The sequence below is a fragment of the Loxodonta africana genome, chromosome 2, assembly GCF_030014295.1.
Source record: "Loxodonta africana isolate mLoxAfr1 chromosome 2, mLoxAfr1.hap2, whole genome shotgun sequence".
NCBI classification, from domain to species: Eukaryota; Metazoa; Chordata; class Mammalia; order Proboscidea; family Elephantidae; genus Loxodonta; species Loxodonta africana.
In genome coordinates, this window is record NC_087343.1 from 147,495,151 (window position 1) to 147,511,360 (window position 16,210).

General features: G+C 44.3%; 1 protein-coding gene across 5 annotated transcripts in view; it reads right to left on the bottom strand.

Moving 5' to 3' along the window:
- LOC100666599 (core histone macro-H2A.1) overlaps positions 1-16,210 on the bottom strand; it is a 75,662-nt gene that overhangs the window by 32,536 nt on the left and 26,916 nt on the right. For all 5 annotated transcript variants that reach the window (XM_023549216.2, XM_010590790.3, XM_010590779.2 and 2 more), the window contains exons 3-4: positions 10,255-10,361; positions 9,646-9,843 (exon numbers count right to left, since the gene is read on the bottom strand). In XM_023549216.2, coding sequence (XP_023404984.1) covers positions 9,646-9,843; positions 10,255-10,361 — 305 coding nt within the window. The remainder of the gene's footprint in view (positions 1-9,645; positions 9,844-10,254; positions 10,362-16,210) is intronic.

Genomic DNA, 16,210 nt, shown 5'->3' on the forward strand with positions numbered 1-16,210 from the left:
CCCTGTTGTTTGTATATTTCTGTTAAGGGCGAAGCTTGTATTACATATGGACAATGCGGCTCATTTGGGGATTTTTTGCATTCAGATATAGTACAGGGTGAGCGTAGTGAGAACAATGGCAATTTTTGTTTAAACATTTCATCTTTTCCCTTCTGCCAATTATTTTCAAAAAGTACATTGCTGCTGCAAGCAGCCATCTAAGATACAAGTATTGATCGCTGCTCATCCAGAGCAAAAGAGAAAGAAGAAAACCAAAGATTCAAAGAAACCAGCCTACAGGACAAACAGCCTATATGAAACACAGCCTCATCTACCAAGCCCAGAAAAACGAGATGGTGCCCAGCTACCACTACCAACTGTTCTAATTAGGACCATAACAGATGGACCCTAATAGAATGGGAGAAAAATGTGAAACAGAACTTCAAATTCATTTATAAAAAAAAGACTTACTGGACTAGTTGAGACGGAGGACTCCCCAGGACTAGTGTCCTGAGATACTCTTCAAACTTTGAAGAGAAACTAACCCCTAGGGTCACCTTACAGCTAAATAACAGATTAGCTCACAAAATAATGTACATCACCCACAAGTACTGTGTTCCTTTAAAAAATCATCTATATGAGGACCAACCTGTCAACAATTACTTTAAAACAAGGATGAGAATGTAAAGCAGCAGAGAAACTAGATGAATAGAAACTGGCCAACCAGAACGGAAGTAATGAGAATGTTCACATATCATGAAGGATGTAATGAATGTCACTGAAAAATCTTTGTAGAAATTGTTGAAGGGGAATCTAAACTCCTGTGTAAACCTTCACCGAAAACACAATAAAATAGGATACCATGGAAATAAATCAAGAAAGCAGGGCGAGAAACAGTGAAGACGGCCGTGCCTTCCTTCACCCGGGCCATAAACTCAGGGCACTGTTTGTGTACTATTTGTCTGAGGATTCAAATTCATGAACATATTAACATTTTTACTCCCACTGAAAAATGAGGTCTAATTTTGCTGATTGCTTTAACAATAAGGACACATTTGACAAGTTACATGACTGACATTTTCCATAAATTACATGAGCTAAATCTGAAGCTCCAAGGTTTTGATATAAAAGATAGGGTTTTTAAAAAGCATTTTATCAAGAAATAGTATACTGGCAAAAACATATTAAAATTACCACCATTTTTATTTTCCTAATACTTTGAATGTATGAGATTTAACAAGGTGTCCCTAAGTGAGAAAGGAACAGGTAGAATCAACAATTACATGGTAAGTTTTAGCAAAGCCTTTTTTGATATACTTCCCAGGAACCAAGTCAGGGAAAGGCTGGATGACAAATCCTTTTGCAAGTCAGGTGTTTCCAATTCTTTGCTTTCAACTAAACTGAAGAAGCATCTGAGTTAACAGCTGATAGATCATTAAAAAACAGACTGATGGTGTCAATAGTGACGCACAGTGTTGGTGTCTTAATCATGACAAATGTATCACAGTTAGGTAAGATTTTAACAAGGGGGGAGACTGGGTGAGGGATGCTCAAGAATTCTCTGCACTGTTTTTGCAATTTTTCTGTAAATCTAAAACTATTCTAAAATAAAATGTTTATTAAAAAAGACTAAATTGATGACCAAGTACTATGTCTTGTTGGCATGTAACTCACAAAGAGTTCAGAAGATTGAGGGATATTTCTATAACAAAACTCTTTCCATTTCTATTTACTTATTTTTGTGAACAAGATTTTTTGTGAACAAGATTTTATATCTATAAATATGTAAAATGAGGATGTTGATCCCTGTCTCATTTTAGCAATAAGTAACATTCATTTTAGGATACAGAAGGTAATTGGAAAAAAGTCTATCTCCATCCAACCCATTACAAGATCCATTTCTTTAATAAAATTTTTTCCTTTTCTTTAATAATTATCAAAATTTGTAATGTACTGATCAATTTAATCAAATGCATAATATTAACAAATCTGATAATTATCCAATCCTATAAAATCCAAAACATTTAGTGCTTTATGGTCATAAATTTTTCAAAATAAGTTTAAACTTACATACATTATTTTTATTGCAGAGATCAGTAAATACTATAAACATTAAAATTCATTATATTAGGATGAAACTGGGGGGGGGCAAGTAAAAGGGAAATAAGGGCTTCAGAAGAAAAAATGTAAATTTTCCAGCGGTTATAAAAGAGCTTGTTTGCGCATTTTTTAAAATGGATGGTAGTGTGTATCAAATCATCACAGTTATTTAGATTTCACTGAATACATTTAAATGAGTGATGAAACATTTTTACTTTTAAATATCAATATTTACAGTATACCAAAAATTATACTATGCACAGTTATTTAAATTTATTATGAAAATTTTAGCTGTCAAATTGAAAATGTGTGAGGTACAGAGATTTTCATAATTCTTTCAGGATGTATGCCAGCAAAAAAGTTTGAAAGCCACTGTTCAACTCAACCCAATGCAACACCATGCATACAGCTGGTGCTCAGGAAATGCAAGGGAATAGGATGCAGTTGTTCACACTGCAGAATAAAAAGGTAAGGCTTTAGTGTTTTCTCCCAAAGATACTTTGATTTTAAGAGGTGACAAAGCCCTAATTGATAGAATTTCAGGCATCCTGGAGTGGGAACTAGTTTTATTGGGAAGAAGGGGGCAGGGAGCTTCTTTGAGCCCCTGATACAAGTCAGCAGCAGGTTATAAGGGTTGCCTGGGATGATACTGGTCATTTTTAGCAATAATTCATTTGCTTGTGGCCTCCTCCATTAGAACTGTTGCTCCCACTCACCCTGTAGTGGGTGGCTTTGCAACCCTCCACCATCAGAACAGAGAGGTGTCTGCCAAAGGAGGTGGTCCTTGGTCACAGGACATGCAATTGATACAGTGAAGTTCTGCAGGTGAGTCCCTGCTCTGCTAGCTGTGTGACCTTGGGCAAATGGCTCATCTTCACTAAGCCTTAGATTCCTTATCCAGAAATGAGACTAAGGCTGGAGAGCTCCTGATTAAAAACGAGCAGCCAAGAGTGAAAGTGGGAAAATACTATACAGGTAGAAGCCATTCCTTCCTGTTTCTCTCTAGACAGCTACTTGGCAGATAACGTTTGCCTCTTACCTTCAAGGTTCTCTCACCCCACGGGCAATGGGGATGCTTAAGGTCGGCACAGCTGTCTTGTGAGATGTTACTGCATTCAAAACATAATGACTGTGCCCTAACTTTTTCTTAAAACCTATAGTCTGAAATTATGTCCTTTCCTAATTTTTTGGTATTAAAATGCCCTTTCTTTTATGAAACAGTGATACATAGATTCTTTTCATATCCCAGCTTGGAAAAAATAAAAGCAAACAATCTCCAAAATGACTTACTTTTTAAAATTGTGTATTAGTCTATAAAACCCAAAAGTTCTCCCATGTTGTATACTTATCCAGCCTTGCTTTGAGCAGTAGAAAACGATAAGGTCAGAGTCAGCTGGAAAACATATTTAAGAATCTGTAGAACTCAGGGTCCCAGAAGGCTTATGTGAAATCATCAACCCAAATTTACCTATACCTCGTCTCTTTGCTCTGATGTTTGAACTGCTTGAAATTTCATTAAAAGGCCAACAAAATTTCGTAAGGATGGCAGCTTTTCAAGAGAACCAAGCCCTTTCTTTGGCATCCCTTACCAGAACATTAATCACTTAATTTTCAGTTTAAATATTTATTTCTCAAAAAAGAAACAGGTACTCTACCAAAATCATCTCAGATTTTTCCCAGACAGTGAGAAACAAAGACTATTTTCAAGATCCAAGAGGTTGATTTTCATGAGGGTGGAGTGGGGTTTGTGTTTGAAAAATCCTAAATGAAACAATTTTTTATTCAAATTCTTAACAAAAACTATCTTCTTAAAGATCCTCTAAAGATTATCCTATGACTGTTAGTAAGCACTCTGACAAGGGGTCTTAACCTGGAGGATTTCCACATAAATTATTTTCTTTGAATCTTACGTTATTTTCTTTGAAAAAGGTCCACTGGCTTCCGTGATTGTCAGAAGGATCCATGTTACGGAAATGTTAAAACCAAAACCAAACCAAACCCATTGCTGTGGAGTCGATTCCGACTCAAAGCAACCCTACAGGACAGAGCAGAACTTGCCCCGTAGAGTTTCCAAGGAGCACCTGGTAGATTCAAACTGCGAACCTTTTTCTTATGGTTAGCAGCCATAGCTCTTAACTACTACGCCACTAGGGCTTCCCTGGAAATGTTACCACTCCGTATATAAGTTCTCTTCTGTGAGGCGCCAAACACACTCCTGCCTCAGGGCTGTTCCCTCTGCTGGGAGCTCTTTTCTCTCAATCACTCAATCAGGTCTCTATTCAAGTGTCACCTTACCAGAAAAGCCTCACCTGACCACCCTTATATAAAATAACACTGCCCACACACGTCAATATGCCCTTTTCTCCACTTTATTTCTGTCACAGCACCTACTCCCTCCTATCTTCTATAAAGAATCTGTCTGTCTCCCCTCACTAGACCAAAGCTCAATGAGAAAGGGCAGGACTTTTTGTTCACCACTGTATCCTCAGTATCTGGAAAGGAGGCACTCAATAAATATTGGTCAGATGAATGAATGACTTTATCTTTAAATAACTGGGCAGCTTTTGAAATTTCTTAATGAGGTAAAACGCTTTATATGTGAGCAATAGCCATCAAAATTAAAAAGTTCACTGTGAGGAATTTGTCCTGTAGATATACTGGTACATGAGCACAGAGACCCACATACAAGGATACCTACACGTCACTGTGGCACTGTTTGTCATAGCAAATAATAGAAACAATCTAAACATCCATTCATAGAGGACAGGTTACACTGGCTTTACATATTACACAAGTTAAGTACAGCCATACTATGAAATACTAAGGTGGCTCTACGTGCAGAGAGGTACGGAAGAATTGCCAAGACATTAAAAGCGACAGTTAACATTTATACCAGACACTATTCTAAGCCCTTTACATGAATTCTCATTTAAGCCTCTCAACCACCCTGTTACATCCCCATTTTAAAGATAAGGAACCTGAGACTCCAGAAGAAGTTAAGTAACTTGCCAAGATCATATACAGCTTAGAAAATGGCAGAATTGAAATACAAGCCAAGTGGCTGACCCCAGAGCTTGAACTCTTAACCACTATTCCATACCGCCAAAACAGGCAATGTAACTTATATTCAAAATGTGTTCATTGCAGGTAGGATCAGGGAAGGGTTTATACATCCATAGGCTTTTATATCCATAGATTTTCTAAAAGGATACACAAAAACTAACTACAGACACTGTCCAGGGAGAAGACGTGCGGGGGCTGTGGTGGTGAGTGCCAGATTTTTTTACTGCTTTCTCTTTTGTACTTTCCAAACTCTTAAACGTGTTACCTAACGCAAGAACACATTACACAAATATTCCTAGAGAAAGTCATTGAATTGTACGGCTGTAATGGACCACATCATTTTATGGGGGGAAACCGAGGCACAGCAGGGAACAGACTTGCCTGAGGCCACCCAAGTTGGAAGAAGCCCGAGGGGCACAACCAGGGCTCTAGACTCCCAGACCTCAGTGGGCTTTGTTGCCTTCTCTAACCATTTCCACTATAGCTGACTCAGCTGTCACAACTGGAGATTTTCAAAACTTTCAAATTACATAGAATTGGGGGAAAATTATGATTTGGAATTCAAGTGTTGACACTTGAAAAATACCAACTCCCTTCCACTACAAGTGCTTTAGCATGTTACTAAGGCTTTCTCTGCGCGTCCCTGGAAAGGTTATTTTCAGAACATTCCACTTAAACTTGGAGATGCAGGGTTCTCCGCTGTTTCTGGGAGCTGACACCACAATTTACATTAAACAAATGTTTTGAAAATTAGCTGTTCACGGTTCCAATTTCAGCTTCCCCCAGGGTTTAATGTTAGCCAAATTACTGGTACAGTAAGCAGACAATGTGTTTTATTGTGTGGAAGAAAAACAGACCACCGTAACAGACTTCCTGCTTTTGTAATCAAGGGAAAAGTTGAGCGCTCAAGTGATTATTGGCATATGGTTATTAGAAACACTAAGTTCCAAATATAGCTACTAGGAGCTATACCTATATTTCAAGTCCAAAAAGAAAGAAAAAGAATTCCTAGTGTCTGGTAAATTGGAAAGTTCAGAGTCATGGGGCAAAAACTACGAGGGGAAGGCTAGAGGTAACAAGGAAACTAGGTTCAGCCCAGGTTTGCTGGCAGATGCTGGTGTCTTAGGAATGTGCTCAAAATCAATAAGCAGCCTACTTGAAGGAGAGGGCAACCGCTTGGCCACAGCCAGCGTGGAGGCTGAGCCCAGCGAGCCTGCTCTGCCCCTGCTGGTCCCCAGCACCAAGTGCAGACACCCCGCTCTGCGGGCAGCCAAATCCCTTGGGCCCAATTTCCAGAGATGATGGATTTGGCGTCTTTTTTTTAACATTTAAAAAGGGTTGCACAGGCACACTCCCCCTGCCTTTCCTGCTCCGCCCCCTCCCTGCAACTGCAAATGTTGAAAGGGGAGAAAGAAACAGTTCAATCTGCTAATTTTATAGCTAGCTGGAGTGAGTAAGGGAGCATTCCCTGAAACCCCTGCCTGGCAGCGGGCTGCCTCCAGGCCTCCTGAGCTAGATGGAGTGCAAGCTCTGGAAATAACCTTGCAGGGCGTTCTTCAATATCGGGTTTCTCCACAAAGAGCCGGGAGTGATTCTGGGCTGAGGAGGATGGGTCGGTGAGAAGGGGAATTTAAGATTTTGTTGTTTTTACAATAAATGTTGGAGAGGCTGTGGAGAGATTGGAACACTTCTACATTGCTGGTGGGAATGTCAAATGGTACAACCACTTTGGAAATCGATTTGGCGCTTCCTTAAAAAGCTAAAAATAGAGCTACCATACGATCCCGCAATCCCATTCCTTGGAATAAATCCTAGAGAAATAAGAGCCTTTACACAAACAGATATATGGACACCCATGTTCATTGCAGCACTGTTTACAATAGCAAAAACATGGAAGCAACCAAGGCGCCCATCGACAGATGAATGGATAAATAAATTATGGTATATTCATATGATGGAATACTACGCATCAATAAAGAACAGTGATGAATCTGTGAAACATTTCCTAACATGGAGGAACCTGGAAGGCATTATGCTGAGTGAAATTAGTCAGTTGCAAAAGGACAAATATTGTATAAGACCACTATTATAAGAACTCGAGAAATAGTTTAAACAGAGAAGAAAATATTCTTTGATGGTTACAAGATGGGGGAGCGAGGGAGGATGGGAGAGGGGTATCCAGTAATTAGATAGTAGATAAAAACTACTTTAGGTGAAGGGAAAGACAACATACAATACAGAAGAGGTCAGCACAACTGGACTAAACCAAAATCAAAGAAGTTTCCTGAATAAACTGAATGCTTCGAATGCCAGCGTGGCAGGGGCAAGGGTCTGGGGACCATGGTTTCACGGGACATCTAAGTCAATTGGCATAATGAAATCTATTAAGAAAACATTTTGCATCCCAGTTTGAAGAGTGGCGTCTGGGGTCTTAAACGCTAGCAAGTGGCCATCTAAGATGCATCGATTGGTCTCAACCCACCTGGATCAAAGGAGAATGAAGAACACCAAGAACATGAGGTAATTATGAGTCCAGGAGACAGAAAGGGCCACATAAACCAGGGACTACATCAGCCTGAGACCAGAAGAACTAGATGGTACCCAGCTACAACCGATGACTGCCCTGATAGGGAACACAACAGAGAACCCCTGAGGGAGCAGGAAAGCAGTGGGATGCAGACCCCAAATTTTCATAAAAAGACCAGACTTAGTGGTCTGACTGAGACTAGAAGGACCCCGGTGGTCATGGGCCCCAGACTTTCTGTTGGCCCAGGACAGGAACCATTCCCAAACCCAACTCTTCAGGCATGGATTGGACTGGACAATGGGTTGGAGGGGGATGCTGGTGAGGAGTGAGCTTCTTGGATCAGGTGGACATTTGAGACTATGTTGGCTTCTCTTCCCTGGAGGGGAGATGAGAGGGTAGAAGAGGTTAGAAGCTGGCAAAATGGACACGAAAAGAGAGAGTGGAGGGAGGGAGCAGGCTGTCTCATTGAGAGGAAAGCAACTGGGAGTATGTAGCAAAGTGTATATAAGTTCTTGTGTGAGAGACTGACTTGATTTGTAAACTTTCACTTAAAACACAATAAAAATTAAAAAGATTTTGTTGTTTTTAGAGAAGTGCTTATTTGCACCCAGAAGGCTATGCAAAGAAATACAGCCTTTTTCAACTCAACTAAAGAAAGGCCCATGAACAGTGGGGGTGGGAGATGAGGATCAGAGGTAAAGAAGATGCTCCCACTTGTGGGTGAAAGCCAGTCTGCCTGAGGTGGGCCTGACTTTTGGAACCTGTTCTGAGGCAGGGACACATGCTGGGCAGCAGGCAGGCTCTTGGTTAACGTTGCTCCCTGTGCCTGTCCTGGGAAGGACTCCTCGCTATCTCACTCTGGTGAGAGGATGTGGGCTTCATGTTAGGAAGAACCTCCTGACCCTGGGTTATTAGATCACAAGGCACTTCCAAGGACTTATGGTGGCTTCTTATAAATTAAGGAGGTCACCTTCTGCAGAGGTCATTTCCTCCTAAGCTGGCTGGCTGCCAGCCAGAAGGATGCCTTAGGGGGCTCCTCAGGGCAGCCTGGAGGTTCCATTTTATTAAAGACTAGAGCTGAGACTTTAATTGTGCTGTCCCTTGTTTATCTGATCTAAAGCCTGGTGACAACAGCTGATGGGCCAGGGCCCAGCACAAAAGGAACAAAGAAAATGTGTTCCAGTAGCCCTATAGTCTCCTGCTGATGCTCAGACAGGTGAGTACAACCACCTACCCACAGGCCTGGACCTCCTGAGTGTGGGCTGCTGCTCCCCTGTGCTCTGAGGTACACGGCCCAGGAATTGCTGGCATTTCCCAGCCAAGAAGACATAAGGTCACACTGCTGAGAGGGTTTCACCAACCACAGAAAAAATCAGAACCAAGAACTAGTCTTTAGACCAAAGAGGGTCCAGACGGAAGAGCCTAAAGAATATGTCTGTCTTCCTCATCGACAGAGGCAACCATTCTAAATAGCAGACTGTCTGGACCATCTCTGCTGAAACATGCTCAGAGAAGCCACACAGCCATGGCAACACAAGACAGTTGTACAACTGGGCATGAGGGCCAATAGGCAGCCAGTCCCTCTGGGCAGGACCGGCGGCAGCTGTTCCCTAGCACAGGGAAGCTCCTGTACACACAGGCTCCTTCCCACAAGCATAAGCATCTCCCTGGAAGGCCAGGCACGGTACCCTTCTAGGGTGCGGCTATCTGCCCCAGCACCCTCCTTAACCCTGAAGGCCCATCCAGCCTCCTTGCCATCAGGAGTTCACTCCTCCTATTATGTCCAAACTCTGGGAATCCCTGCTGACTCTGGCCACTTGAGCTGGACTAATCCCTATGTAACTAGTTCCTACATGTACCTCCCTTAGGGCCCCACATCCATCTGTGGGTATGGGCCCTCAGAGAAAAGGGGAACCCCTCATGATCCCATCTGTACCTCCCCACCTGACTCCACACATCCCTGCCAAATCACATACCTTGGATTTCCGGGCCCCTTTCTTGCCTCCTGCTTTCTTAGATACCGGTTTCTTCTGGGAAGGAGACTTGGCCTTTTTGGCTGGGGGTGGTGTGATGATGGCTTCCAATTTTCCTTTGGATCCTCGCTTCTTGGCTAGCAACTCAGGGTGGATGTTTGGTAACACCCCTCCACTGGCTATGGTGACTCCTTTTAGCAGCTTGCAGGAAAACCAAAGTACCAGATGGTGAATCAGACCACCCCAACCCTGACCTTCAAGAAGCCAGCCCTGTCCATCCACGCTCTTGCTTTTGGTAGACACGGCTCCTTCCTCCGTGGCATCTCCAAGGATGCTGACAGGACCCAGGCTCACTACACAGGGGTCAAGTCCTTAGAGCCCTCACTCAGATGGAGTTTAGATAATATCTTTCCTCCAGGGAGAGCCAAATACCTTGTTTCATCCCATCTCCCCACATACACTTACCCCTAATAAAGCCTTGAGGAAAAACTGTCACGGTTTTGGAGATAGGGAAGCTGCTAATAGTCCAAAATGCAGTCTACACCTTTGGTAGCCAGCCATATGCCAACCTCCCTCTGTAAAAATGGACAGCTGGGTGGGAGAGCCCCATACCTGATTCAGTTCTTCATCATTGGCCACTGCCAGCAGGATGTGCCGAGGTGTGACCCGTCCCTTCTTGTTGTCTCTTGCTGCATTGCCAGCCAGCTCCAGGATCTCCGCTGTGAGAAGGAAAGAGAATATGGTCCCATCAGAGCATCAGAGGATGCACACATCCCCCTGGTCCCGTCTGTTCATGGTGCCAGGAACTGGCTTAGGCAGCTGCTTCACAAAGCAGCTGCTCTTACTGGGAAGCTGTAGGCAGGTCTCCCTGGCAGTACCTTGGGCTGAATCACAGGTATTGAATGGCAAAGCTGAGTGGGACTTAGGAGGCTCACCGGTCTGATTCCTTTATTTTGGAGATGAAGAAACTGAGGCTTAGAGAGGAAAAGGGGCCAGTAAGCAAGTGGTAGAGCTGAGACTTGAACCCAGATTGCTGTCTCCCAGAACAGGGCTGCTTGCAGTCAGCACTCCACCAGAGCTAACCCTGTGATGTCCTGGGCAAGATACATTCAGCAGTAAGGCCCTAAGAGTGCACTGAGCATCTTGGGTAACAGGTCATGGGTTTACAGGGCTTCAAGTGGTGAGGAGCATATTGTAAGTGCTTGATAAATCTTTGTTGACTGAATCAGTGTTGAACACCTGCATATCTGGATTCAAAACTAGAAGGATGGATATGAGTCTGATCCATCCCCACTGCCATCAAGTCGATTCTGACTCATAGCGACTCTACAGGACAGAGAACTGCCCCATAGGGTTTCCAAGAAGTGGCTGGTGGATTCAAACTGCCAACCTTTTGGTTGGCAGCCAACCTCTTAACCAGGGCTCTGTGTCGGATCCATAACTGGTACTAAATTAGAGCTTAGTTAGTTGCTATTTGGGGCACAGACTCATACCACAAGAAGACAGATCTTCCACAGCACTGAAGATGGTAGAAATTAAGAAGCGCCCTTTGGCAACAGATATTTTTCTTCTTGGCAATACAGCTCACATGATAACCTGTCAACCTCATCACTGTTTCCCTGTTTTCTTAACAGGTGTGCAGACTGTCCCAGAATGTGTCTTACACTCCCCCACTTCCACTATTGGCCCATGCCAGGCCCTTGCCTGTGATATCCATCCAGCCCATCCTTCTGGGTCCAACTCAAGACTCACCTCTTCCTGATACTAAACAATTTTTAATATTCTACATCACGTTGTAAATACTAGATTTCTCCAGCAGAGAAATCATTATGAAATAACTAGGCAAAATTTTTAACATAAAAATCATGGACTTGAAATTGATAATATTACATGGTATAAATTCTTAAGTGGCTATTCACAGCTGAACCCAAGGCAAAAACTGCTGTGTGTGTAAAGCTGAAAACAATGTCATGCTTGGCTACTCATGTAAACTCTCATATTGGTGGCGGGGCGGGGGGGTGGGGTGTGTGGAATTTTTCACACCTGAAACAGCAGGTTTCCCTCCCTGAATCCAATGTTAGGTGCTGTTAAGTCGATTTCAACTCACAGCAACCCCAAGTGACAGTAGAACTGCTCCATAGGGTTTTCTAGGTTGTAATATTAAGGGAGCAGATCACTAGGCCTTTCTCCCACGGAGCTGCGGGGCAGGTTCAAACTGCCAACCTTTCGGCTAGCAGCTGAGCGCTTAACCATTATGCCACCAGGACTTTGGTGCAGGAATCTACTTAGTCATCACCATCCGAAGACAGACAGCCCTGTGCTTGGCACAGTGGGGCACCAGAGGCACCATGAGGCCCTGCCCTCACTCACCATGTTCCCAGGCCAGCAGGGCTATACCTGCCAGTGGATAGAGATTGCCACAGGGTCATCCCCTTGGATTTGCACATGTGAGGGTCGCTGGAGTAAAGGCCAAGGAAGAAGGGAAACTAAACAACACTTATATGAAATATGGATGGGGGCTCCTATTTCCCACCTCACCTGACAGTCTCAAAAGGGCTGTTTCCCCCAAAGCCCAGCACAGTTTAGTTTACCGGTTGCTAGGGAGATGGCCCACCTAGCAGTCACTGAAGCTTCCCTGTGACTGATCATGGCAGTGGGTCCCAATGCCCAGCAGAGATGGATCCATCTTGGGCAAACAGAAAAGGGTGCTGGGATGCTAACAGGCCCTAGGATGTCTGCCTGACCAGCCTGTGTTCATGATGCAGGCAGCACATCCGCAAAGCTGTAGTCTTGCCCACGGCCTGGGAAGGAGCCAGAGTAGGAGCCTGAGCCCAGACCCTGGGAGTATGGGAGCAGGAGGAGAGCCATCACAGCCATCCTGGGGCTGGGAACCCATGTGGCAGGAGGGCCTGAAAGGGGCATCTGGCACCACAGAGTTGCTGGCCTCCTGGTGTCCACCATATCCTCCCTTCACCAGCCTCCCTCGCCCCCTTTTGGGGGCCACAGGGAAGCACCAAGCCATCAGTATCTGCAGAGGCAGAATATACATTACAATCTTTTGCTCATAATATGCTTAAGAATGCTTTATCTGCTCCTCATTACAGTCAGAGAGCTAGAGAATACACCCACCCTCTGTCAGTGGGAACCTGCTCTGCTAAGTGCTAAGCCCACCCCAAGAAATTGTTTGAAGTTACAGTTTCCTAATGTCTCTTGAGGAAGTGGAGGTGGCCTGCTTGCTCTTCCTGCCCAGAGTGGTAGCGGAAGGTTCTCCCCAAGAGAAGGCACAGTGGCTGCTGGCGGTGGGGGAGGAGAGGAAGGATGTCTTTTCATTTTCTGCAGAGTCATCCCAACTTCTTTTGTTCAGGGAAAATGGTGATGAAGGATAAAGACCTTGGGGGTGTCCCCAGAACTGTGAGTGTCCCTAACTTGGGTAAGGGGCAGGCAGTATGTAGAACAAGGAAATAAAGCAGTGAAATGACCAGTAAGTAATAGGCACTCATGGCTGAGAAATTTGGGAACTTCAGGAAATTCCCTCTGGCTTCTAAGAGCTTTTTTTCCCCTGCTCTCTCACTTTGTGGCAGAAACTTCAATAGCCTTAGTTTCTCCACTTGGGAAAATTCAAGGACTGTGCTCCTTATTAGAATTCCTGCTAATTCTGTTCAGGTTTAAGGATACTAAACTGGATGGACCCGGAAGTGACAATGAGTAGCTAAATGGATGTGGAGGGTTTAGGGAGGTGTGTGGAGAGTGATGGGAGCGTTTCACCTCCTTGGTTAGAGCTGGGCTGTAGTGTCAGGCTGCTGCCTTCTTCACCAAGGGCGAGAAAATCTAGGGCACCTTTCCTTTTGCAAAACCTCAGCTCATCTTTGATCTGCTCAGTCCAAGATAACTCCTGCCCCGCTGCCCTCTACCACCAAAGAATGGGCCCTCAGCCCCCGGGGAGGGAGAGAAGGGACTGTGTCAAGTAGGGATAACAAAGAGTGGCATACTTCAGCTAGCTGAGCAAGAGCTTTCTCTTCTGTTTACTCCTGCATTTTTTCCAGATGGATAGTTACCATAGTAACTCCATCCTCAAGGGACACACAAGACAGAGCACCTCGGAGACACACCTTTTATGAGAAGCATGTTTCTGGTTCCACACCCACTCCTCCCCTGCAGGAGGCAGAGGGCTGGGACATTTGACAACAGCCAAGGAAAATGGCGGCCTCATTCTGGCTGCTAACAAAAGCAGGAACTCAGCATGAGCTCATGCCTTGCCAAGTATTCAGTATTACCTGTCTTTTTATCCTCAGTCCGGTTTTAGAAGCAGCAATCATAAAGGGTTTTCCTGGTTAAGAGAGGGCTGCCTGCCGCAAGGGGAGAGGAAAGGTACAAAATGCTAGCGCAACACTTCCCATCTGCTACCTAGGGCATGTTGGAGGGAGGAAGAGGGAGAGGGTGACTGACTGCAGAGGAATTGGGGCAGGGATGCATCATCACCAAAGGAGATTTCTGATTACATTTTCTGTCAAGTAAATGATCCTCTGCTTTGCAAATGTTATCTTCTACATCCGAAGGCAGAGAGCCATGGAGGCTTCATGCTTGGACCTATACATCAATTCCTTGCCACTCCACCCCATGGAAGCTGTGATGGGCCCTACAACCCGTGACCAGCCCCACCAGAACCCTGGGGGTACCAGCAAGAAGGGCCACTTCCTGGCCATCTAAGATGCATCATTTGGTCCCAACCCACCTGGAGCAAAGAGGAATGAAGAACACCAAAGACACAAGGAAAATATTAACCCGAGAGACAAAAGGGCCACATAAACCAGAGACTCCATTAGCCTGTGACCAGAAGAACTAGATGGTACCCCGCTACCACCAATGACTGCCCTGACAGGGAACACAACAAGTCCCTGATGAGCAAGAGAAAAGCAGGGTGCAGAACCCAAATTCACATAAGACCAGACTTAACAGTCCGACTGAGACTAGAAGAACCCCAGAAAACATGGCCCCCAGACTCTCTGTTAACCCAGAACTAAAACCACTCCTGAAGCCAATTCTTCAGACAAAGATTAGACTGGACTATAAAACATACAATAATACTTATGAAGACTGTGCTCCTTACTTCAAGTAGACACACTAAACGGGCAGCTCCTGTCCAGAGCCAGGATAAGGCAGAAAGGCATAAGAGCTGGGTGAATGGACATGGGAAACCCGGGGTGGAAAGGATCACATAACAATACGTGTATAACTTTTTATATGAGAAATTAACTTGAGCTGTAAACTTTCACCAAAAAAAAAAAAAAAAAAAAGCACAATTAAAAAAAAAAAAGGCCACTTCCTGGGTTAAACCAGGACAGCTTTGGCCTCTGCCTCAACTTGAATAGAACCCACGCCTTCCTACAAGATTGGTTTTCCTGAATTCAATGCATGTTGTATTCTGGAGGGATCTGTGCCTCTCTGAATTTTTTGCCTATAGCTGCTTTAAGAGAAAAGGAGTTTTGAGAAGGAGAACCAGGAAAGCACAGGTCTACAGATGCAAACCACCTTCTCCCTGGTTTCCAGAGCTCAACTCTTGCATACTCCCTTGGAGAGAATTTTCAGGAGCCACCGCCCTGGAGGTTGTAACCAAAACAAATGCAATCCATAAGAAACCACAGGAGGAAACTGGGGGAAGAATAATTAGGAGGAGAAGAAACAGGACCCCTTACAGGGTTCTCCACCCCCTTAAGCCAAGTCTTCTTGGCCAATGATCATCTAATTTCTGTTACCAATAACCAATGCTGGACTGGTTTGGGGTCCCAAGCATGTAGGGTCAGGACTGTAATATGGTATGGTTCCTGAATGACAAGCCTTGCAAAGGGGACACACAGAATGATGAGCAACACTGGCCAGCTCATTAGCCACTTTTTGTTTTTAAGGTCTAATTTGCAAAACACCCAGGGGTGTCTGGCTCCCACCAGTCTCTGGCAACTGGTGAGCTACTGGCTCCATTGTTTGGAGTGGCCTGATCAGCAGGACGACCTTATTCTCTCTCCTCAGAGCAAGCACTGCAGATGCACCTCTGGGCCAAACACTCCCCAGCCTCATCGAACATGATCCCTATAAGGCCACTTGACAAAATTTCCACAGCCTTGAGTAACGGCAGTATTTGGCAGTCTTTGCAGCTACAGACCAGCTGTCTGAACACGAATACCTTCGACAGGTCTACTTTTCAAGTTCACCCAGAAACCAAAGGCTTAGAGCCCCCCACCCCCAACGTCTTGAACTAAACCATTTCTGTTGTATTGAAGCATTTTGTCTATCTTCCTTTAGGGAGATGAAGTCATGGTTTGCAGAATTAGACTCCTAACAGCTAACAGGTGATGGGTTGAGGCTGTGCCAAACTCTAAACACAAACCTTCAATAGGAAAGAGTCAGGGGCTTTTACAGAGCTGTTTGAAGCGTCTCATCTAACAAAAGAAATATTGCAAACAACAAGCAGAAATCAAAGAAAAGCAAACGTTCACATAATCCCAAGGAGAAAACAGATATTTGCTACAAAGCCAACAACATGACAAGGAATCTGTTTATTGTATTTCTTTCA